Source organism: Quercus lobata, chromosome 9, assembly GCF_001633185.2.
Source record: "Quercus lobata isolate SW786 chromosome 9, ValleyOak3.0 Primary Assembly, whole genome shotgun sequence".
NCBI lineage: Eukaryota > Viridiplantae > Streptophyta > Magnoliopsida > Fagales > Fagaceae > Quercus > Quercus lobata.
Genome location: NC_044912.1, coordinates 49,954,474 through 49,979,941, shown reverse-complemented (window position 1 = coordinate 49,979,941; position 25,468 = coordinate 49,954,474). Strand labels below are relative to the sequence as shown.

The 25,468-nt window shown below is 39.8% G+C and overlaps 2 protein-coding genes across 2 annotated transcripts; both read right to left on the bottom strand.

Annotated features, from left to right (window-relative positions):
• Window positions 1-8,207: 8,207 nt before the first annotated feature.
• Window positions 8,208-10,845, bottom strand: LOC115959009 (cytochrome P450 82G1-like). The gene is made up of 2 exons (XM_031077305.1): window positions 9,872-10,845; window positions 8,208-8,995 (listed from the first exon to the last, which is right to left on the bottom strand). The coding sequence occupies exons 1-2, from the start codon at window positions 10,814-10,816 to the stop codon at window positions 8,375-8,377; spliced, it is 1,566 nt and encodes a 521-aa protein (XP_030933165.1). The 5' UTR covers window positions 10,817-10,845; the 3' UTR covers window positions 8,208-8,374.
• Window positions 10,846-23,269: 12,424 nt separating this feature from the next.
• LOC115961944 lies at window positions 23,270-24,133 on the bottom strand. The gene has a single exon (XM_031080831.1). The coding sequence runs from the start codon at window positions 24,131-24,133 to the stop codon at window positions 23,270-23,272; it is 864 nt and encodes a 287-aa protein (XP_030936691.1).
• Window positions 24,134-25,468: the final 1,335 nt, after the last annotated feature.

The window sequence follows — 25,468 nt, the reverse complement described above, 5'->3', positions numbered from 1 at the left end:
AAGATTGTGGTTCGTCGTCGTCCAATTTCTATGTCATCTCTTGAAAAGAGCAAAAGTCACTCTTCAGCTGAAAAGAAAAAGAAAAATATGTCAACACCACCTATGTCTCTCTCCGGTCATGAATCACTTGCTCATACTACTGAAACTACCTCTTCTCATGTCCCTGCACAATCGACTGTTGGTACACAGCCAGGTCAATCTAGTTCTCAAACTGACCGGTTCACCACCTTGGTAGAAGGTTTGCATGGGCATATGTCAGGACTTAGAAATCTCATCCACTCCACCAACAACCAGGTTCAAATGCGCCTCACTGCCATTAAGACACAGCTGGATGAGATTCAACGCAAGTTAGAGGAGAGTCTTTAGCTATTCGTGCTAAAAAGGGGGAGAGCATACTCCATGTATAGACTGTATAGATTGGACGATAGCATATAGAAAGGGGGAGAGCATCACAAGAAAAGGAAGTGTGCATAGTGAAAGGGGGAGTTCTGAAAAGATAACACACATATTTAGTTGTTTTGATTTAAACTATTTTTAGTCTTAATAGCTGTTTTCATTTACAGTTCTCTGTTACTGCTATTTGTTTAGAGCTTTCATACTCTGTTTTAATTTTGGTTTATTATTAGTAGTTTGTGACTTTCTCAATGCTTGTGTAGCATTTTCTGTGTACTTCTAGATATTGCTAATATGTCTTGAGTACTTCACACTTGTGCCCTTAGTAGGATTGTTCCTAAATGCATATATACTTCAGTGTATTTTGCATTGGTTGTGTGATTGGACATGCAAGTAATCATAAGTGATTGCTTTGTTGTACATGTTCGGATGAACATGTACTTGTTATATGTTCATTGGAGTCATTCTTTAATGACTGCCCTTATTTGATCAAGTGTTTGTTTACATGATATCTATTGTTTACAAACTTGATCACACTTTGCTTGCTCTTGTTCATACCTTGTGTTCAACTTGTTATAAGCTTAATGAAAGTTTTGTTTATGTGCGAGTGTTTCAGGTTACAGGTATAAATTGCAAGTGCTTCACAGTTTCTAGATTAGGTGTGAGTGAGTTTTGCCATTGTTCCCAAACTCACGTTTAAGTCTAGAGTCTGTTGTTAGAGGTATTGTCACGGAATAGCCAAAGGGAGAGATTGTAAAGTTGTGATTTACAAATTTGTATTGTGTTGGCTTTTATTCCGTGCCAAATTTGATTGTAATTTTATTCAATCGTTTGTACCCTGTATCTGTTGTGGGAATTTATTGTAAGGGTTGTGTGATAGTAAGAGAGAGTGTGAAGACTCAAGCTATTGAAGAATGAAGTGTTTTTGCGGGTAGCTCGCGACTTAGCATCCCGCGAAGTAACTCATGTGCTCTACACATGATGGAATGCGAAGAGTCAGGCCAGATGGAGACAGTTGTGTCTCACGAGTATCTCGCGGGTAAGGCCTTCCCGTGAGACACCCGCGAGACATTCTATTCTGCTAGCTTGTCCAGTCTGATACACACTTTCTGTGCCTGCGCTATTTATACCCACATTACCCACAAATGCAGAGGAGGGCTTCAGAGAGAAAACCCCATCTAAAACACTTGAGAGTTAGAAATTGTTAATCCAACAATTCTCTACACCTTTGTTTGTGGATTTCCCTCATCTCCTACCTCTCTATTTCCATACCATTGAGAGGTCAATAGCCCAAACACTTACCACACCTTTTGAGAGTGTCCAGTGAGGTTTTGGTGCTGCTGGGAAACATTGGAAGAAGCCAAGGATGGAAAATGCAACATAAAGCTTGTTGCGGGATCCGGAGAGCTAGACAAGACACGGTTCCGAGAAGCCTTATTGGAGTAGGAGCTTGAAGGGCTTAGGTACAGAGGGTAGATTAGGCTTGGAGGGTCTCTTGCTTACCCATGTATCCCAACTGATTGCCTAGTGGATCGATTACCGCCTACAGGGCAGCGGAGAGGTTTTTCGCTGAGTTCTTCAGTTTTCTCTTCAATAGCACGTCTCGGTGTTATCTGTGTTTGCATCTCTCTTCCCTACTCTTGTTCATTTCATTTTACTGCTGTGTTGCTTTAAATATGGATTAGAGTAGCTCTCTTGCTTGTTTGCGTGCGTTTACACTATTCCGCACTTACTATTAAGTTAGTGTAAAAACAACCAAGCCGTAATTTGAATTGGGGGTCTAAACGAGTTCTAATGTTTTCACACATTTTGAGCTTTCAGTTGAGGTAAGTATTTGAGGTAAGAACCTCTCAAGGATGTGTAAATGGAGAGATGGGAGTAAATGGATACTTTAGAGAAATAATGTAGAGGATTGTGGGTAAACAATCTCTAACTCTCAAATGTTTTGTTAGGGTTTTCTCTCTCAAAAGTTTCTTGAACAAATATTCCTTCTTCTTACATATCATGGGTAATGAGGGTTTATATAGTGTTGGTAAAGAATGGGAAAAGTCACACTCAAAAAGCAATCAGGTAGAGAGTTTCGTGGGTCACTTGCAACTTGGCCTAAGTCGCGAATGACTCGCAAAATCCAACCTATCATGGACTCTACAAATTTCAGCATGTGCTTCTTGCGTGGCTTGTTTCGCGGGTCAGTAGTCATGAGATAGTCGTGAGCAAGTCGCGAAATCCACTTCTTCATAGATTCTTCACCAAACTCTCATACATAGCCCTTACATAAAATCCCACAAAAATACAGGGAAATGATTTAATAAAATTACAATCAAATTTGACACGGAATTAAAGCCAACATAAAACATAGTTGTAAATCACAACTTTACAATCTCCCCCCTTTGGCTATTTAGTGACAAAACCCCTAAATAGACTCTAGACTTAAACCGTGAGTATGAGAACAGAGGAAAAACTCACTCACACCTAAATCTAAAACCTGTGAAGCACTTGAACCAAATAAACATGCATCCTAAAACACTTGCACATAACAAATAACTTCATTAAATACAAGACAAGTAGAATACAAGGCATGTATAAAGTAATACTACATTCATTTTAGTGCACTTATGTTCATAAGAAACTTACCATGATACATACTATTCTTTTAGGAAATCTCTCATAACAAAAAAGCAATACTACATTCTGTTTCTGAATCAATAATTGTAGTGCTAGCAGTCGTGATGCAAGTAAGCAAAAAATGAAAAACCATATAAAATATGTCATGGTAAGAACAAGGAAACACATTCTTACAAAGATGCCCTTAAATCATAACTGTGAAGCAAAACTTTTCTTAACAATAACTTATGAACAATTACAAAGCATAAGGCAGATACATATCTTCATAAACATTTTACTTATTATTGAAGTATTTCGTTTTACGCACTAACAAAAAATAGATCATTAAACAAAATTTTTTTCCCAAAATTAACCACATAGATAAAAAATACACATAGAGCTCTAGATATATTGTTCGAGAGCTTCTCAAAATCAACAAAAGGCAAAGAATAAATGCCCTTCAATTTCTCTACAGTCTACACCAAGTTTATATTTTCCTACTATACTGAAAGGTGTACACCTTCATTGCATTCCTCAGATGTCTCATTTGCGTCCAACAAATATGTAAATGCAAATCAACACATATTGAAGATTAAAGCCCACATTAGCTCTAAAGCTTGGATATTTAGCTCTCGAAGATTAATTCTTATACGTCTATGACTATATTGAAGAGGCTAACTAATATACAAAGTCTTTATCCTCTTAAGTAAGGATTTTCTTAACTACAATTATATATTTACTCTATTGTAAATAGTTTCTGATACACTATTTACAATTCTATATGGATATTAGTATATTATGTTTCTGACGAAGAATAGGACTCTTCTTTTGGCCTTGAAGAAATATGGTGAGGAGCATGAATAGCTGCAAAATAACATAATTCTTTCCCCTTTCCATTTCAGAAAGATCTAAAATTCCAATCTGCATAATCTAGTTCTTCATCTTCCAACCCCAAGAAACCACCCAAAGACATAACAACTAGAAGATCTTCATATCACTATATTAACAACCGGAGGCATTGCACAAACAAGCATTTAAGCCACCATTGAAGGCCCCCAACGGCTAGAAAGGCAAAGGCATATATAAACCACATCGGACCTAAAAAAAAGGTACATACACACCATACCATTCTAAATCTACCTATATTTTCTCTCTAATCCACCTAACTTTGTCATCAGAAGTTCATTGGCTAGCACCACGCAAATGACCTATACGATTCACTCTTCATTTCTGGCAAGAGTACCAGGTTGGCTCTCTTCGTTCTATTTGGACGAACCTAGCAACTGATGAATTTGGCTTCATCAAGCACTAATAGGACAATAGCGCATTTCTTTGCAAGATTTTCTTTTATTCTCACATTCAAGTCATCAAGTGTATAGTCTAATTTTGTCATGGGCAAAAATGACTTCACAGTCCGCATTATCTATTCTCTCAGAGAATAATAACACATTACATTATACAAAAAATATTAATATTCAGGATACTAAGATTTTTGAAGATTATGCAAAAGAATAAAAAGATTATAAGAATGATTGTTCATGAACTCTAACTACTATATTTAGCATTTAATAAAGAATATTTAATAGGTTCTACTAATTAATATACGCTGTTTTTCTTTTTCTTTTTCTTTTTTATAAAGTTTCAACATATGGCATCTACTCCTGATGATTATTCTTTATTATCAAACCAAGACATCAATTCATTTTTTTTGTAGACAGGGATCAAACCCCATATCTCTTATTCAATCACAAAAGACTTTACTTAGGCACGAAGATGTCTATAGTCTATAGACTATACAAAGTGCTGAAATTGGTTATAAGAAAAATCATCCAGTGTCTCATCTAATCCTTAAGCATTAAAAATAAAAACAAAGTAAAATTTAATTCTAAGAATAACAGAGCTTGTTTTTAAACATCTCTCAACCCTTCATAAAGAAGCATATATTGTACCTAAAATGGCAATATTACAATTAAATAAAAAATAAAAACTCACCTGATGTAGACAATTAGTGAATTCATTCATAAGTGATTTCCTCATGTCCATCTTCAAAGTCATTTTACACTTACCAACAAATAATAAACACCCGTGTAAATGTAAATAAATGATTGTGAATGGAAATAATGGCAGAAAATTATGTCATGCAGTGAGAACGTTTGTCAGAGTGAAATTGGAATAAATAAGAGAAGTGTTAGAGATATATTAAACATATTTTGGCTGCTCTGATATCATGTTAAATATTACATTGGTATAATATGTCTAATATTTCGTTAACAAAAACTACTTGTGAGGATGCTCTCAGTTTCCAAGTAAGAGCCATACTTGTAAAGGACAATAAGTTGTCTTCCATCCCAATCATGTCTTTGGGTTTTTTCTTATGTCTTTCTTTTTTTTAAGGGCAGAGCAGTTTATTCTTTATCCTTGAATCAATTATATAATTCTGCATAACTGAAACGGAACTCAGCTTCAAATTGTATGAAAGTACAATGGTGGTGCCAGACTCGACATATATCCTATTTGCGGAAGAGTATCAAGACCACATAAACAAAAAAATATAAAAATAAAATAAAAATAAAATGCACTTCATCTCTATGATTAACCAACGAAGTTTGAGACCTGAGCAATGTTTAGGTTCTAGTTTGAAACCTGAGCTACATTTAGGTTATAGGAGCAGTCAGAGAATTCGACATGTTACTCCATTATCTTATACCAGACGCATCACACGCATTTTGCGAGTGCGATTAGGCTCTCTTTTATTTTATTTTTTTTGGATTTAGTGAAATAATGTTTAAAAGTGAGATAAAGATAGTGTTCTAATTTTTAGGATTTTTCTCTAAGTGAGACTTGATAAAAGTAGTTCAAAAACCTAAAACTTAGAAACTTTTTTAAAAATAGTAAATTACTCTTTTAATCCGTTTGTGTTTTTAAATTTAAAATTATTTAACTAAAAAATAGGAGTATTTTAGAGAGTTTAAAAATTTGTGTAAGGATATTTTATACAAGATAGAAATTCTATTCTAATTTAATTTAAGTGTATATGTATGTAAAACTTTCTCCTAGAGACTTAAACCCCGGCATTTCCCCTCACACCCACAAGCACTTATACTTGTGGAGTAACAATCACACCAAGAGTGCGCGGTAGTTTTGGAGGAATTCTTAAGTGAATAAATTATTTTTTTTTGTGGTAAATTACGAAGTTAGTCCCTATCCTTTATGTCATATCTCAATTTGGTCATTAACCTTTTAATTGTGTCAATTTAGTCCCTAACCTTTTAGTATTGTGTCAAAATGGTCCTGACTGTTAAGTGATAGATGGAAAATGTTCACATGGCTAACAATCAAAATAAAATATTATTTTTTACGCTACATAACTTCCACATAAGCTACCACGTGACATTAATTATAAATATCAACATTTTCTAATTTACTATAACGCTCTGTCCCCTTCTCTCTCCCGATTTCTCTCTATCCTCAGACTCCGTGATAGAAACTCTTTGAGCTCCTTCAGTTGGGCCAATCAATTGAATACAAATTGGACTAAAATGAAAGTTTTTTGTAAGATTCTTTTAAGAAGAAAATAAGCTAAGGAAACAAATACAATCACCTCAGAATCGAATACCCACTTGAGATCAATATTGTAAAAGATTCTTAAAAAAAAAAAAAAAAAAAATCAATACTATAAAACTAGACCCAAACAAGCAAACAATGTAAACAAGATTAAAATCCAAAATAGAACAAGTACAAACACGGATCTTTAAAAATTGGAATGATTATATAAAGGAAAAAAAAAGAGAGAAATTGTTAGACCAACCAAGAGCTATAAGGTGATGCTCCAAATGCTTCCGTACATTTTCATTGGAAAGTTTGTATAATTGTATTGTCTCTCTCTAACTCTTCCATTCTCACTGTTTCCCTTAAAACCAAATTGACCTGCCATTACACAAGGCACCAAGCAGTAGCCATGATCATAAAATGAAAATCAAAGAAAATTATCAAACCTGTTACATCACTAGAGGTATTGGTAGCATTGTTTTCATCGCACAAAACATTGTTCATTGTGCTGTGAATCATTGCATGCGCTTCGATTTTCATTTGGTAGAGAAATGTCTTTGATGGGTTTTTCGTGTTTGGTCATGGTGTTAATCAAGGAAAGCCTATGCCAGGCTGAGACTTATGGCGTTTGATCTCATGGATTTCAGAGGTGTGGGTGATGGGTTCACTAAGAACATAGAGGCCATTAAGGATTTTTTTTTTTTTTTTTTTTTTAGTTTCTTTTTACCGTTGACGTGGCAGTACATATAGAATGAAAATAATATTTTGTTTTGACTTTAGCCATGTCAGCACTTTTTATCTATCACTTAATTGTTGAAACCATTTTGACATAATACCAAAAGATTAGGGATCAATTTGACATAATTAGAAAGTTAGAGACCTCCACTTGTGATATGGATATGAACTTTTGGTCTCATCCAAAATGAAGTATGTGTTTTGGACCCACTTGCTAGTAAATTGCTAGCATGTGGATATGTGTACCACTTGTATTAATTTTTTCATGGCTTGATTCAATTGTTTTGTACCTAAAGAAATACATGCTTTAACTACCCTGTGCTTATGTAATACTTGCTTCCTAAAAGATTTTAGTTACCTTGTTATGCTGGCTTCTCTTTGGTTATGTGCATCATGTTTTTGATGTGTGCATGTTCTGTTTTAAAATCGTCCATTTGGATTTCCTTGATTTTTAAGAGCTTTGGCTGTGAGATGCATGAATAAGTATGGAAAATGCTGAAGTCACAAACTATTTTACAAACAGCTAATATGGTGTATGGTTATTGGTAAATAAAAATATGATAATAATGATGAGCCCAAATAAGAACCAATAAGAATTTGTCACATCAATATTTTGTAAAAATATTGTAAAATAGTTTGCATCTATAACATTACTTAATAAGTTTATGCCAAGGTGGAATTAATAATAATAAGCTCTAATCATTGGGCTTAGATATTGTGAGCACCTAAGTTTCAGCTTTAGGCTCTATATATGTTCTTTCAGCTTTAAGGATATGTGATACGAGTATTTATTAAGTCAAAGAATTTATTTAAATCCCTTATTATGAGTTGCAACGTTTGATGAGAAATGTTGCATGCATATTGAAACTATTACTAATTTCAAAAATATGATATTTTAAAAAAAGAGTAGATGCTAAACCACAATATATAATAAGGCAATTGTTATTTAACAATACCACTAATTAAGACAAGTATTAATATGTAAAAGAATAGAATACCATGTCATCTTATTCTAGGAGTATTTAATAATTCTCCCTAAAACGAGTACATATTGCGCAATAATCTTGAGATTTAAGTATTAGCTTCTCACCCATTAATAACTCTCCATGGGAAGGCGAGGCTTAAGTACAACTTCAAGTGGATTGACCCTAGGTAAGGCAATTCCTGGTCCTTCATGCATGTCCACCTTCACACTTGCCATGGTTGTGATATCAAATCCTTGAAGCACACGAGCTAGTGCCAAGTGAACCACTTGCAAGCCAAATGTGATTCCAGGGCATGACCTTCTACCAGAACTGAATGGAATATACTCAAAATTTTGACCCCTAACATCAATGTTTGCATGAGTTGTCATGAATCTCTCTGGTTGGAATTCAGATGGGTTCGACCACACACGTGGGTCTCGTTGCAGCTTCCATATGTTAACGAGCAAACGAGTGCCCTTTGGAACAAAATAGCCACCAACAGTACAATCTTCCATGGCCTCACGTATTCCTGTGAGGGGACCCGGTGGATACAAACGTAAGGTTTCCTTAACTATGGCATGGAGGTATTTTAAGTTCTTGATATCAGATTCTTCCACCCATTTATCTTTCCCTACGTGCATGTCTAGCTCTTCTTGGGCAGCCTTTAGCACACTTGGGTGGTTTAAAAGCAAGGAGATTGCCCATGTTAGTGTAGTAGATGTGCTTCCTGCTCCTGTAAGGAGGAGAATCTGCCAAAAAAACACACACGCATACACAACAATAAATTATCAGTTGTTCCTAAATCTTCAATTATTAGGAAATAATGAATTTAATACACTCCCTTAAAGTATGAGCCTAAATTGCCTTATTAAATGTTCCCCACATAGGGTCTATTTAGATTAAAGAGGAGAGAAGGAGAGTAGAGTAGAATTTGCTCAAAATTAGTTTATTTTCAACCAACTCTACTCTATTCCCCCTCCCTTCTCTCTTAATCTAAATGGACCCTAAACCATTGAATGTTTCCTCAAAAAAACCAAAAAAAATTTATTGAATGGTGGCCCGGTGGGCTCACAAAATAAAACTATTTCTTGGTGGAGTGAGTTATTTTCAATGAGCAACTTTCAAAAAGTCCTTCTCACAAAACAAGGAGAAATTATACCATTTTCATGGTAAACCACATCTCTTGTTCACCATTCTACTAAAAAACTCACACTCGGTTAAAATTGCTGAGTCAGTAATCAGTTTTTGTTTTAAAAAATTTTCTTACTCAACAATTTTAAATAGGTGGGAAGTCTTTTAGTGGAATTATCGATCATAAGAACCTTATAATTTCTCCAAAACAAGCCCCTCATGCTCATCAAATATATACAGTGATTTTGCCCATAAATGAATCACTCTGAGCTCACTTTAAAATTTGAGATGATACATATCAAGATTAAATTTTTATAATTCTCTCTTTTGGGTTCAAAATTGAGCAATGTCATGTTGCTTGTCTTTTTTTCCTGCCACATAACTCAGTTATGCAACAATTATTGCATACTAACAATTATTGCATACAAGTATGTACAAAAACCTTTCCCATTACTTACTATTACATTTTTGAAAAGTTTATAATAACAACGTACCAGTGCTGTTGCCTTGACAATAGTGTCGCGGGTGTGCCCCGAAATCTCAACATCCTCCGGAAAGCTTGATAGCATCACGTCCATGAAATCGCTTTCACCATCACTCTTCTGCTCTAGTCGTTTCTGAAGATGTTCAGCAAGCCAAATCTCAAGCACCGAGTCAAGTTCCTTAGCAGTCCTCTTCATGGAACTCATATGACCTCTATGGTCCATCCATTCGAGATGTGGAAAAGCATCGGACAAGATAAACACGCCACTAAGATAAAGAGCCTCTTTTATGGCACTTCGGAAACGGCATGCCTCACTCTTTTCTTCACCATATGTGGTGGTAGAAAATCGCTTACCAACAATTATCCGAAGGCTGATATTGAAGGTCATGTGGTCGAACAACTCACTAAGAGTCACCACCTTGTTGTTTGTACAAAGCAAGTGCAAGTTTTTGATCAAAGACTCCACTTCTGAGAATCGAACATGCTTGAGCTTTTCAAGCCTATGGCTCGAGAGAAGCTCAAGAGTGGCCATCTTTCTCACATCACGCCAATATTGACCATAAGGAGCAAGTGCAAATATAGCATTGTTGTAAAACAAGTGTTTTCCAACTGCTATGCTGGCCCTTGTAGCAAAAGTTTTGTCATGGGTAGCTAGGAATTCCTTTACCATCTCCCAACTACTCACCACCAACATTCGATGGATACCCATTTTGAGTGAGAAGAATGAGCCATATTTATCGGCAATGGCTCCAAGAATTTTGGCCATTGGCTCTTGGCCTCCTAGAAGATGAAGGTGGCCAATGAATGGTAATGCCCCAGAGGGTTGAGGGATTTCAATGCATTTGGTGTAACCCCTCTTGGTATTTGATTTGTTGTTTAAGGCAATAAAGATTACTGCCAAAGTAAAAAGCCCTAAAATAGTTAGGATATGATAACAAAACTCCATGGTGGTCATAAGAAGTTGGGATGGTAAGTTGTGTGAGAGTTTGTAGTGTATTTATAGTACCAGTATCACAATCCAACCCAAGTAAAGGGTTAACCACGTTTATAATATTTATCTTGTTTCTTTTGCGAAGGAAATTGGATTACAAACACTCTGCTATATCTTCCAAAAAGAGAAATAACCTATATTCTCATTCAAGTAACTAAATTAAGTAAAGACAAACTTGGTAATTCACGTCCCATTCATGTAAAAATTAAACTAAAAATGTAAGACAAATTAAAACATATGTTTGGGCTCAACTATTAATTGAGCTAAGCTCAAAGCCTCAAACACATATTCTAGAACAAATATGTGAGTATGAGGCTTGATTTGAGTGTGTGTATATATATTTCATGTTAGATTGTGTAAGTTTGTAATTAAGCTCATATAAAATGTCAAAGTAGACTGACTATAATGAATCGGAATGATGAAGGTTCTTTCTAATTTATATCAAGTTCTACGTCATATGATCATGTCAAATGATCAGAGTATACTTTGTAGAAATTTGTTATTACCATGACTAAATCAGTGGTCATAGTAGACAACTTTATTTATTCAAAAATGATGTTGTTTTTTTAGTGTGCTAAGTCAACTACAAAGCATGATGTTTTCAAACTTGGTTCACTTAACTTTTTCTTTTTTTTTTTTGAGAATCGTGTTCAATTAACTTTTGTCGACTGTCTTCCATAAAAAATAAAAATAAATAAATAAAAAAACCTTCTGCATGACTATGAAAGGAGTAAAATTCAAAACACAGGCAACATTTAAGCACTTAATCATTTAAAAATTACTAAACCCCTAGAAAATAACAGTCCAAAACAAATTTAGAAAGTATTCAACATACACTCTCCAAACATACCCCCTCTTTCTTTTCTCATCTCATTATGTCAAACACAATTTTAGGAAATCAAAGTCTGTCTTCAATTTTCATTCTATTTTGGCCCTTAGTTAGAAGAGAAATGATATGTCTACAACATTTTTACAATAAATCCTAAGTGGCAAGTTATTACTGGTTGTTATTATTAGGGCAAAAAAGTAATCTTAATATTAGTTTCAAATTTGAACCAATAACAACTAATCACCTGTAATTTGTTGTAAAAATATTGTAGACGTAGCATCTCTCTAGTTAGAATTAATGTTAGATACCTTTTCTTTTCTACATGCTTAGCTTTAATTTAGATATAACATTTTTCAAAGTAGATCTTAATCTAATTTTAAAAATATAACTATCAAGAAAAACTCATGTCATATATATTAATAATTTTCAACCTCGATCCTAATGTCTATCTAAATTTGAAAATGACTGTGTTATTGATATTTCTTTGAGTAGTATTAATTTTATTAAAGGATTAAAGTTCACTCAACAGATATATAATAAATGAATTTATTAAATAAAGTATTATAATAGACAAAATTGTAAGTATCTCACATGGAGTTGTTTGCTCAATTTTGAATACAATGTACATAGATCATATATTCATAGACTAACACATTTTATATCATTCTCGTCATTTTCTCATACCATCAAATTTTTTTAATGATTGGAAAAAAAAAAAAAATTAAGCTCGTGGAATTGAGGTCAATATATCAAACGTCGTTGAAGAGAGTGAAGGGCCTGACTCGACGTGAACAATACATAGAAGTGGATCCCACACAGTTCATGATAATTACAAAAATGTCATCTAACTAATTTTTTATAATTCGAAAACAGCATAACGTTGTTCTCAATTTTCTTTAGTCAAACTTATTTTTTTGAGGTATAAGTGAAAGAAATTGAGTTAATGAACAAATCCAAACAAGTTTAATTGTGGTGAGGTTCACGATTTTTGAGTGCGTGGCGGCTCTACAGCCAGCCCAAGGGGTTGAAATGAACCCCTAAACCTGGCCAAAAAACAAAAATTATCCATAAATTTTTTAAATAAAAATTGTTTTACATATCTTTAATAACTTGTTATGTAAATTTTGTTGTGAAAGTGTTGTGTCAATAGCTCTACTCTTAAAATTTCTGTTTCATTCTTAAAAATAAATAAATAAACATTCTCTCCAAATTCTAGCTTACTTTGCAATTGGCACGTAATAAAATTGTTTTTCCTGCACTTTTCTTTTTCATTAGCAAAAAATTACCCCACTTTTAGTACACAAAAATTACAATACTATTCACCTTTAAAAAAAAATCTTGAAGCCGCTACTGCTGTTGACTTGTGATTTTTTGAAATATGTGTAAGTAAAAAAGTATGTAAAAAATACATATAATATTGTTTAAGAACTAAAAATATGTGACTTTTTGAGTGGTGGAAATTCGCTCTTATAACCTAAGGTTAATAATCTTCCACGTGTTTCACATTGATTCATATATTCTTATATGGTACATTGAGATCCAAACACCTGTCACTTTCTTCCCATGATTCATGAAGATAAACTCAACACAAACACTTACTATTTGAGTGGTGGAAATTCGCTCTTATAACCTAAGGTTAATAATCTTCCACGTGTTTCACATTGTTTCATAGATTCTTATATGGTACATTGAGATCCAAACACCTGTCACCTTCTTCCCATGAAGATAAAGTCTACACAAACACTTACTATTTGAGTGGTGGAAATTCGCTCTTATAACCTCAGGTTAACAATCTTCCACGTGTTTCACATTCTTTTCTTGTGGTTCATCAAAAAAAAATTAAGGTCCTTTATTTCTGTCTAGGAACGAAGCTAACATCTCGTTGGCTCTCCGGTCTTCTTCAAGCACCAATAATTTCGCTAGGAGGAGACAATTTTTCGTACTATTTTAAATTATCACATTGTCGAAAATGAAAGTTTGTATGCAACAAGCAAATTATATAAGCAACTTTATCAAAATTATCAATGGCAAAATGCTCCTTAGGTGTTAATAGGCCTTTAATTTGGTTGTAATTCATCTGTTAGGGATGCTTGGAAGATTGATTTTGTTGCTTGTTCTTTTACTTAGTGAAATTTGGATTTAGCAAAAAATATAAGCAACTTTGTCAACAAGTGTCAAATTCCTCCATTGAAATCAAAAACAGTTTTCCCTCAAAAGAAATCAAAAACAGTTTTTGGTATGTCTACTCGCTATATTTTTTTTTTTGCTAGGCAAGTGTAGGAAATTAAATCCTCGAGCAACAGGTCACTACAGAACTCGGGTACTAACTCGCCTTGACGGACGGTGGTGTCTACTCACTATAATTGTTTGTCCATCATCTGTCTAAAATTATGAGGAAAGAGAGAGAAAGTCATATACTTATTCTCTTGCATGAAATTCACCATATTTGATTTTATAATTCTTTTTTAGTGGCCTAGATGTATCACGTTTTTCTTATATAGAAATTCTCATATTGTAATTATGACATCATTAAATTTGTGTTGAATATTGTAACTATAGTGTTCTTTTGGAGACTCCAAGTTATGAGTTCAAAGTTCAATAGACTTAGAGAACTAGTCGTAAAATTGGAGATCATAAATTCCATTACTAGCCAATTGGCAACTATGACACCCAACCTAGTATTGTTTTTTTGTGGATGGTTGTTTACAAATATGAACTGTAGGAACTGGGTTCGAGCACTCTTCTATTTTATGAGTAAACTCAAGCCCAACTAGCCCAATACAATAAATTTATAGAGAATGAGTATAAGAACTAGGTCTTAGTGAGGATTACAACAACTAGACATGATTTTGAATGGATTGAACAGAAAAGACATGGGTTAAAGCATGAAGGTCTATTCTCGGGCATTTCATTCGAGGGACTTGGCGTTCTTCTCCTTTCTTCAGTGCTAGGTTACAAAGATTTATCAGATCCTACAAATTGCTCCCGTGTTCTCTTTTTTCTCCACCCCCTTTTTCTGGAGGATTTCTCACATTTCCTCTTCCAGTCGATTTTGGCCCTCCATCTGTTGATCATGCAGGTTACTACTCGAGTGTCTGTCCTATTAGCCACCTTCCCAAACCTTCAGTGAGTTGCAGCAACCAAGACCACACTGTTCAGGGGTCATTTCCTCATTAATGCGACTAGAACGTTAGTTGTGGGCATTCAATGCGGAGGTGACAGTTTCTCCTTGAATTGTTCCTACACCATGCTCCTATGGCTATCCTGCAGTACTTGCCCTTTTTCTTGGGACGCTCTGGGAGGCTGCCGTTGATGGCGGGTCGTTCTTCCCTACTAGGATTTGGGCTGGTTGAGGACAGAATTGTCCTCGACGATGTTTCTGGACCACTTGGGCTTTCTTTATTCGTCCTCAGCCATTCCTTCCTCCTCGACGTGGGCCTTGGGCTTAGTATGAGGTGGGCCGAGGTTGCCAAATTTTTTGATCCCACAATAGTCCCTCAAAATCCTACTATCCGGCTCCTCAGACGAAGAGGGGGATTTTGGTGTCCTTGGGCCTTTATCATGGCTTGTCAAGTCTTGTCCTCCGCCAGTGCCAGAGCCTCTTTGTTTGTCCAAGGCTTGTCCCTGGTGCTTCGGTATACAGAGCGCACCCTCATTAAATTCTGGCGGCTCTGTGCTCCCCATGTTCAACGGTGTGATGGTAATCTAACGGTGGGGATTTCTTTAAATTTATGAGCAGGAAAACCCACATGGTTATTTTTAACTAGAGGTATAAATACCCATTTGAACCGATTTGTCTCTTTGCTTTTGCACTCAAGAGTTCTTGCGCACATATCTTGAGTTCAGTCAAATCTCCAGCCAAACTCACGTCTCTTTCCAACATAAAAAGCCTGTCCGATGAGCTTTTCCTCATTTCTGTAAGTTCTCTTCTCTCTCTGACTCACGTTTTCTCTCTTCTAAGTTACTTTTTCTCTTACTCCTCTCCTTCTTTCGTCCTTCCTTGAGTCCTTTTAGCCGTTTCTAGGGATGGGTAAATTAAAAAAGTTGATTGGGTCCGAAGAGGTGATGGAAAAATTCATCACCGATTATAGGATACCCCCAAATGTAGGTTTGAGGTACTGTGAGGAAGGGGAGTGGCATTTTAGGAGGCATGAGGGTGAAGTAGTGATTCCCCTAATCGCCTTCATAGAAGGCGGCGTGAGGATCCCTATGGGGTCGATGATGAGGGATTACCTTAGGCATTTCTGATTACCTCCCACCCAGTGCGCTGCCAACGTGTTTAGGATCCTAGGTTGTGTGAACCCTTTAAACAAGAAAATGGGGTTGAGGTTAACCCATCATGATGTAAACTGGTGCTACAACCTTCAACACCTCTGGGGTAAATCCTATTACATGAAAACGAGGGACGATAAGGTTCGGCTTATTCAGTGCCTCCCCGAGACAAGCAAAAGGTTAAATAAGGACTTTCTCATTATGTCTGGGGAGTGGCACGACGGCTTTCATTGCCCAACAGAGGAGGGGGGAACCAGGTGGGATATCGAGAGTAGTAGAAGGCTAATCTTTTATGCCATCTTGATTTGCATTGTTTGGTTACTAATATGAATGTGTCTTCTTTTTTGCAGATCCACACGCCTTTGAACGACACTTCCACCTGGTCAACCGGGGAGATTTGGAGACTATCCTCAAGGCGGAGGTTTTTGTAAACGAAGCTGACAACCAAGTCAGGGCTGCTCACAAGATTTTAGGGTACAATCCCATCCAAAAATCATTCCTCGCCCCGAAGCACGTGATCAGAGCTAACGATCCTCGGCTTCAGAAAATCACCGTAGCAGAATGCAGGTTTTTGCTGCCCGAGGGATCTCCTGTTCCAGAAGGTATCCCGTTGGCAGGCCCTTCTTCACCCCACTAAGCAGCGGAGGCTAAGGGTGATTTGGGTCCGTCCGAGGAAGAATTTGGTATATTTGACCAAGTTAGTCTGTCCGAGGATCCCTCTGGTGACTTAGGCGACCCCGATTTGACCGAAGCGAATCTCCTATCAGTTGGGACATCTTCTCAAGCTGAAATGGGCTTTAAGAGAAAACCCCTAACCAGCCTGTTCGACCTAATTGAGGGCCAATCGGGGAAGGATGCACCGGGGAAGTCACAATCCAAACGTCCTCCTCCTCCACCCCAACCTCAGCCTGCCCAGACCAGGTCGTCTTCCGCCCAACTACAGCCATCATCTCCACGATCTAGACTTCCTCCTCCCCCCCCCCAATCGACTATGCCACATCAGCTCGAGCCCACCAATCCAGAAAGGAAGAGGGTTGCCAAAGGCAAGGAGCCCATGGATGGGGGGAAATCTCGCTCCTCTCGGGAGGAAGATGAAGCCCCACAAGCTTCAAAGCAATTAAAGGTTTGGCACCACAGCCAGGAAAAGAGGTCGATGCTCAATCCGTGCCTCAGGCTTGGCTTCTTGCCCCAATGCTCCACGGGGAGCCGTTGATGAACAACGCCTTCCTTAGGGACTTCCGAGGGGGTGAAGGCACTTATGTGGCCGACGCGTTAGAGAGGTCCCTGCTGCTCCCCACTAATATGGCCGAGCTGCGGAATTTGAGGAGGCAGGAGGTCTTTCTCAGCATCAAGAGATACCTAGGCATGGTAAGGTTTCTAGTACACATGACTCCATTGATCTTTATTCCTTGGTTTCCAGCTTACCGTGTGTTTATTCCAATTAGCAGGCTGTCTAGGCCACTTATAGGCTAAAGGAGGATGCTAAGGAGCAGAGTAGGTCCTTGGAGCTCGAGCGTGACAAGCGCTTGGATGCTGCGCAAACCCTCAAAAACTCTGAGGCTGATCTCTCGAAGGCAAGGGAGGAGCTGAAGAAGGTGACCAGGGCCAGGGACAGCGCCGAATCAGGCCTAGCCAGCGCCCAGAGACAGGCCAAAAGCCAAACAAAGCACCTACTTGAGACTGAAGATCAGCTGAGAATTGCTAAGAAGAAGCTGGTTGAGGCAGAGGGAGCCAAGAATGTTGCGGAGTAGGCCAGGGACGAAGCCTTGAGGGCTAAGACAGAGGCGAAATTCGCCAGGACGAAGGCCGAGAGCTCCAAGAAGAAAGCCGAAGAGGAGGCTTATGACTTGGGAGTGGCTGAGACCCAGGCCACTCTCAAGGCTCAAGTCCCTGGAGTATGCAGGCTCTACTGCTCCCAGGTTTGGAATAAAGCCCTCAAACAAGCTGGGGTTGAGGCTTCATCCGATATGTGGAGGATGAAGAATGTATGCTACCCTCCGGCCATCCAGAAGACAGCCCCTGTCGACTCCGAGGCTGAGAGTGCTCCAGAGGAGGCTGAGACGGCTCAACCTGAGGCTGCTCTGGCCATAACCACTCCTAATGAGCTAGCCGAGGAGGGTAAGCTTCCCGAGGCGACAGAAACACATGGAAGTTTGAATCTTGAAGCGCACCAAGAGGCTGCCGAGTCTACAGCTGGTGCTCAGGCCTCGGAGCCAGCTCTCTTGGTTCAGCCCCTTCAAACCGTTCCTCCGGGTGATGTCTCCAAGGGTCCTGAGGTCGCTCCTACTCAACTCCCCAAGGAAGGGGTCAAGATAAAGTTGAAGAAGTAGGCGACCCGGCTAACTTTTGTATTAGTTCTAAGTTAGTTTTTTAATTATTATTTTTTTGTAAGGATATTGGAATCATTGTAATTAAATTTTCAGACTAAATGTATGAAATTCCTTTCCTCCTTTTCTCTTCTTCTCTTTTTTTTTACATTATGTGTTTATTGTCATTACTGCTATTGTTAATACTATGAACCTTGTGTCTCATGAATTGGTTATCCTAATGGGTAAGAATGGCTATGTACGTGTCATATTTGAAATTAAAACTTTAAATTCTAACTCACCAGCATTAAGGGGACGCTTAGTTTGCATCTACTCACATTTTTAGGGGGCAGGGGCCGAGTATATGATCTGAGGTACCGAGTGTGTACTTAGGCCATATTCGCTACTTTTATGAATCTTGAAGTAGCTAGTTTGCCCATAGGTCTGAGTCCGAGGACCATGCGAGGCCTTGGTTTCGTCTAGTACCTAGATTTTTCTTGAAGTAGCTAGTTTTCCCATAGGTTTGAGTCTGAGGACCATGCAAGACCTTGGTTCTGTCTAGTACTTAGATTTTTCTTAAAGTAGCTAGTTTTCCCATAGGTTTAAGTCCGAGGACCATACAAGACCTTGGTTCTGTCTAGTACTTAGATTTTTCTTGAAGTAACTAGTTTCCCCATAGGTTTGAGTCCGAGGACCATGCAAGACCTTGGTTCTGTCTAGTACTTAGATTTTTCTTGAAGTAGCTAGTTTCCCCATAGGTTTGAGTCCGAGGACCATGCAAGACCTTGGTCCTGTCTAGTACTTAGATTTTTCTTGAAGTAGCTAGTTTCCCCATAGGTTTGAGTCTGAGGACCATGCAAGACCTTGGTTCTGTCTAGTACTAAGACGGTTGCCAAAATGCAAGACATATAACCATGATAGACTTAAAATTTGAACTAGAGAAATGCTTCTGTTAATAATAATACCTTATCAGGTTATTTACATTCCATGGACGAGGTACAGCTTTTCATCTAAGTCTTCTAAGTAGTATGCTCCTATTCCTGCTACTGAAGTAATTTGATATGGTCCTTCCCAATTGGGTCCAAGCTTTCCCCAGAATGGGTTCTTGGCAACACCCACAACTTTCCTCAACACTAAGTCCCCTGGTGCTAGCACTCTAAGCTTCACATTGGCATCATATCCCTGCTTAAGCTTCTGGTGGTAATAGGCCAACTAGATCATTGTCTTTTATCTTCGTTCATCGATTAGATCTAGGTTCTTCCCCAGTAGTTCATCATTACTGTCCGGGGCGAAGGATTTCGTCCTCAGCGTTAGGAAGTTTGCCTCTAGAGGGATAACAGCCTCGGCCCCATAGGTCATGGCAAAAGGTGTCTCCCCTATTGACCGCCGTGGTGTAGTCCGATAAGTCCATAAGACGTGCGGCAGCTCTTCTACCGATCCTTCCTTGGCGTCATCCAGTCTCTTTTTAAGCCCATTGACTATGACCTTATTGACAGCCTCGGCCTGCCCATTTCCTTGAGGATAAGCTGGGGTTGAGTACCTGTTAGTGATCCCCAGCTCGCAACAGTATCTTCTGAAGGCCTTGCTGTCAAATTGGAGTCCATTATCTGAAATGAGGGTACGAGGGACCCCGAATCGTGTAACAATATTTCTCTAGATGAATTTCTTAACATCCACATCTCTAATGTTTGCCAATGGCTCAACTTCGACCCATTTGGTGAAGTAATCTGTGCCGACCAGCAGATATCTCTTATTTCCTGCTGCCTTTGGGAAAGGGCCTACAATATCCAGGCCCCACAAGGTGAACGGCCATGGACTGGACAAAGGGTTGAGGACCCCTCCTGGCTGATGAATATTTGGGGCGAACTTTTGGCACTGGTCACACTTCTTAACATATTCCAGGGCTTCCTCCTGTATCTCGGCCACCAATATCCCTAGGTAATGGCTCGGTGCGACAGAGATCTTCCTCCTGTGTGACTCCCACAAATCCCTTCGTGCAGCTCTTCAAGCAGCAACTCCGATGCTTCTGGGTGAATACACAGTAAATACGGCCTAAAATAGGAGTGCTTATACAATTTGTGATCCTCGGACAACCAGAACCGAGGGGCGTTTCTTTGTATTTTTCCAGCTTCTGATTTCTCCTTGGGCAGGACATCATCTTTGAGGAACCTTACTATAGGGTCCATCCAACTAGGACCCACTCTAACCTCATGGATATGGACCATGCATTTTGTAACCTCATTTGCTCTATCCAGATGCTCTACAAGAATAATTCGAGGCAGACCCCCTACCGAGGAGGTAGCAAGCGTGGCCAATGAATCTGCATAAGTGTTTCCACTTCTGGAGACATGTGATAGGTTGAAAAGATCGAAGTCTGACTGCAAGAGTTTGACTTGGCTTAAGTACTCTTGCATCCTTGCGTCTCTAGCTTCCAGTTCTCCCTTTACCTGGCCCACTACCAATCTCGAGTCAGAGAACATCTCTACTTCTTTTCCTCCCATTTTCTGCACCATGGACATTCCTTGTAACAATGCCTCATACTCGGCTTCGTTATTCGTGGCTGAAAACCCAAGTCTCAGGAATTTCTCTATGATAGTCTTATCAAGAGATATTAGGACTAGCCCCACTCCGAACCCCCTTTGATTTGTTGCGCCATTGACGTACACCTTCCAACATGGGGGTCCTGGCATAGAGATTATCCCAACCGATTTCCCATCCACATTGCGCTCCTCTACTACTGTTACCACTGGTGGTTCAGCAAATTCGTCCACCAAGTCAGTTAGGACCTGGCCCTTTATGGCGGTCCGAGGCATGTACTTGATGTCAAAAGCTCTTAGGATTGTGCTCCATATGGCAATCCTTCCAGTGTAATCAGCGGTCTGAAGTACGAACTTCAAAGGTAGTTAGGTTAGAACAACCACTCTGTGGGCTTGGAAATAATGGGGAAGCTTTCGCGTAGCATGGACCACAGCTAGTATGGCTTTCTCCAGGGGTAAGTATCTGATCTCAGCTTCATGTAGCAACTTACTCATGTAATAGACTGGCTTTTAAAGGCCATTGTTGTCCCGTATTAGCACTAAGCTCACGGCATGGGGGGCCACAGCAATATATGCGTATAGGACTTCATCGGCTTCAGGACTGAACATGATGGGTGGCCGGGATAGGTATTCCTTGAGTTACTAGAAGGCCACAATATAGTCCTCAGACCACTCAAACCCTTTCCACTTGTTGATCAAGAGATAGAACGGTCTACATCTATCTGCCGACCTAGAAATGAATCGATTCAAGGCCGCGATCATCCTAGTAAGCTTTTGGACCTCCTTGGCATTTTGTGGTGGTTTTAGATCATTTATAGCCTTGATCTAGTTGGGGTTAACCTCAATCCCCCTATGAGTAACCAGGTAGCCTAAAAACTTGCCTGATCCCATGCCAAATGAGCATTTGGAAGCATTTAGACGCAGCCTATGCTTCCTTAAGACACCAAAGGTGCTGCTGAGGTCTCCTAGATGCTCAGACATCACTTTACTCTTCACCACCATATCATCGACATAGATTTCGATGTTCTTGCCCAACTGCAGCTCGAACATTCTTGTCATCATCCTTTGATAAGTGGATCCTGCGTTCTTCAGACCGAATAGCATTACCTAATAGTGGTAGTTTCCAGTTGGTGTCACGAAGGCTGTTTTCTCCAGATCCTCCAGTGCTAGTGGTATTTGATGATAGTTTTGAAAGGCATCTAAGAAGCTCATCCGAGGATGGCCTGCTGTTGCATCCACCAGCTGGTCTATCCGAGGCATGAGGAACGGGTCTTTTGGGCATGTTTTATTTAGGTCCGTGAAGTCCACACAAACTCGCAATTTTCTGCTTTTCTTCTTGACCACTACGGTGTTGGCCAACCACTCTGGGTAAAAAAAACCTCTTTAATTGCCCCTGCACGCTTAAACTTTGTCACTTCGTCCCTAATCGCATCGACGTTCTCTCTTGATGGGCGACGGGGTGGTTGCTTCTTGGGAGTGATAGTCGGGTTGACATTGAGATGGTGACAGATGAAGGCTGGATCAATCCCGGGAGCATCGCAGGTATCCCATGCAAATACGTCAATATTTCTTTTGAGAAACTCAATCAACTCCTCCTTCTCCTGAAGAGGCAGCTGAGCCCCTACCCGAAAGAACTTCTCCAGGTCACCACCAATAACCACCTCCTCCAGATCTTCGCATTTCACCTCCTCGGCAACTGTATCAGAGGGCGAAACTGGGGCCCTTGATTGCTATAAATTCTTTTCAGCAGAGGTCGAGGACTCTGCATCGAGCCGATGTGAGATGGTAGCCACCACACACTGCCTTGCCATGGACTGGCAACCACGGATTTCGAATTTCACCTTCTGATGCAATGAGGAAGCAACAGCCCCTAAGGTATGGAGTCAGGGCCTACCGATGATGGCTGTGTAAGGAAAGTAGGTGTCCACCACGATAAAGTTTACCTCTACTATCTCTGGGCCGATCTGGATGGGCAGCCTAATCATGACCTTTGGAATGACAAGCTTCCCGTTGAAGCTTATCAGAGGAAAGTTATAGGGCATCAAATCTTCCAGTTTTAACCCCAGCCCCTTGTAGAGGTCGGGGTACATAACCTTAGCCCCACTGCCACCATCCACCATCACTCTTTTCACATCGTAGTCCTCGATTCTGAGAGTGATCAACAGCGTATCGTCATGGGGCTGAATGGTTCCAATCTTGTCCTCTACTGAAAAACTCAAGACTGGATGGAAATTCATTCTGACCCTCTTCGGCTCTGGCTGGACTCCTCGGCAGGCTGTCGAGCCACAGATAACACTCGTGAAGGGCGCGTACCTGTCCTTCCTAGCGCGACCAATATTACATTGATCATCCCTACGAGTGGCCTTAAGGCAGTATCTCTCTGGGGTTCCTGATAAGTCTGGCCTTGGTGACTACTGGAATGATGCAGAAGGTGTTTCAGCTTTCCTTCTCGGACCAATTGATCCAGGTAGTTTCAGAGGTTCCTACAGTTCTCCGTGGTATGCCCATGGTCCTGGTGGTATTGGCAATAGAAATTCTGATTGCGCCTCGTGGACTCTCTCGCCATCCTATTCGGCCACTTAAAGTATGGTTTATTCTTGATTTTTTCCAACACCCGATGTACTGGTTCTCGGAATACAGCATTGACAGTCTGTGTGTTGGTTACTCCAGATTGCCCTACGAAATCTCTCCTCGAACGTTTGTTGTTATACCAGTCCGACCTGAAATCCCTCATCTCCTGAGGGATAACCTTCTCTTTTCCTCTACCTTGCAGCTGGTCTTCCTCCACTCGTTTATACTTATCGATGCGATCCATCAGTTGGCGCATACTGGTGGCGGGCTTGCCAGTCAGAGACTTCCTCAAGCCATGCTCAACTGGGACACTATTTTTGAAGGTGCTGATGGCGACATCGTCAAAATTGTCGTCCATTTCATTATACGTCTCCCAATATCTGTCCGAGTAAGCCTTTAGAGTTTCTCCATCATGCATGGATAACGATAACAAAGCACTCAAAGGCCAAGGAGCTTTGCTGTTTGTAACGAAATGAGAGCCAAAAGCTTGGGTTAGCTGCATATACGAATCTATGGAATTCATCTTTAAGCCATTGAACCACCTCATCGCCACTAGTCCCAAGCTAGACAAGAAAACCTTGCACATCAGTGCCTCGTTTTTAGAATGGACTGCCATTCTTTGGTTGAACTGACTCACATGCTCCACAGGGTCTGTTTTGCCGTTGTAAATGGCGAAGGTTGGCTGTTGGAATCTTCGAGGAAGTGTAATCTCTTCTATGTGGTGCGTGAAAGGTGACTTGGAGAGTTGATCCAATACCCTACTCATGGAATCGTTTCCTAAGCCCCTAGGAGATGGGCTTTTACGCTTACGCCTCCAGTAGTGCTCTTCTTCGTGAGAAAAGGTCTCACTTGGGGGAGTCCTCGATCTTTGCCTATAGTCATCGTCACTTTCATCATCGGAGGGTATGTCAGGCCTAGAATGAGATCGCCTTCATTGTGCATAGCGCAGCTTTCTCTTCAAATCGTCTATCTCTCGCTGCATGGCCTGCTTATTGTTCTGTTACTGGGATACATGACTCCTAACTTCTTCTGGTTGCATGGCCCGATTGTTATTTTGTCTCTGGAGCACGTGACTGCCCACACGAGAATAGCTTTTGCCAGTTTGAGTGGTGTGTACACTTCCTTCTCGAAACCTTCCATTTTCTTCATTTCGATCACATTCAAGGTTAGGAAAGTTACCCTGTTGTTGGGATCTAGCCGGTTCGGGCTGATGGGAGCCTGCTTGATGAGGGTCTGATCCTACCATGCTTAATTGTTACCCTTACTAACACACAAGTTCTTCCCACAGACGACACCAATTATAGAGACTGGGTTCGAGCACTTCTTCTATTTGATGAGTAAACTCAAACCCAACTAGCCCAATATAATAAATTTATAGAGAATGGGTTTAAGAACTAGGTCTTAGTGAGGATTACAACAATTGGACATGATTCTGAATGGATTGAACAGCAAGGACATGGGTTAAAGCATGAAGGTCTATCCTCAGGCATTTCATTCGAGGGACTTGGCGTTCTTCTCCTTTCTTCAGTGCTAGGTTACAATGATTTACCAGATCCTACAAATTGCTCCCGTGTTCTCTTTTTTCTCCACCCTCTTTTTCTGGAGGATTTCTCACATTATATATCCTCTTCCAGTTGATTTTGGCCCTCCATCTGTTGATCATGCAGGTTACTACTCGAGTGTCTGTCCCATCAGCCACCTTCCCAAACCTTCAATGAGTTACAGCAACCAAAACCGCACTGTTCAGGGGTCATTTCCTCATTAATGCGGCCAGAACGTTAGTTGTGGGCATTCAATGCAGAGGTGACAGTTTCTCCTTGAATTGTTCCTACACCATGCTCCCGTGGCTGTCCTGCAGTACTTGTCCTTTTTCTTGGGACGCTTTGGGAAGTTGTCGTTGATGGCGGGTCGTTCTTCCCTACTAGGATCTGGGCTGGCTGAGGACAAAATTGTCCTCGACGATGTTTCTGGACCACTTGGGCTTTCTTTATTCGTCCTCGGCCATTCCTTCCTCCTCGGCATGGGCCTTGGGCTTAGTATGAGGTGGGCCGAGGTTGTCAAATTCTTTGACCCCACAACCTAGTATTGTTTTGTTATGGTT

What these genes read in the sequence shown, in the direction of transcription:
- LOC115959009 (XM_031077305.1), bottom strand. Translation starts at nt 10,816, where the DNA reads ATGACCACCATGGAGTTTTGTTATCATATCCTAACTATTTTAGGGCTT. An exon ending in TTGTCAAGGCAACAGCACTG is followed by an intron (nt 8,996 to 9,871) that starts GTACGTTGTTAT and finishes TTTTTTTGGCAG; the next exon opens with ATTCTCCTCCTTACAGGAGC.
- LOC115961944 (XM_031080831.1), bottom strand. Translation starts at nt 24,133, where the DNA reads ATGAGTAGGGTATTGGATCAACTCTCCAAGTCACCTTTCACGCACCAC.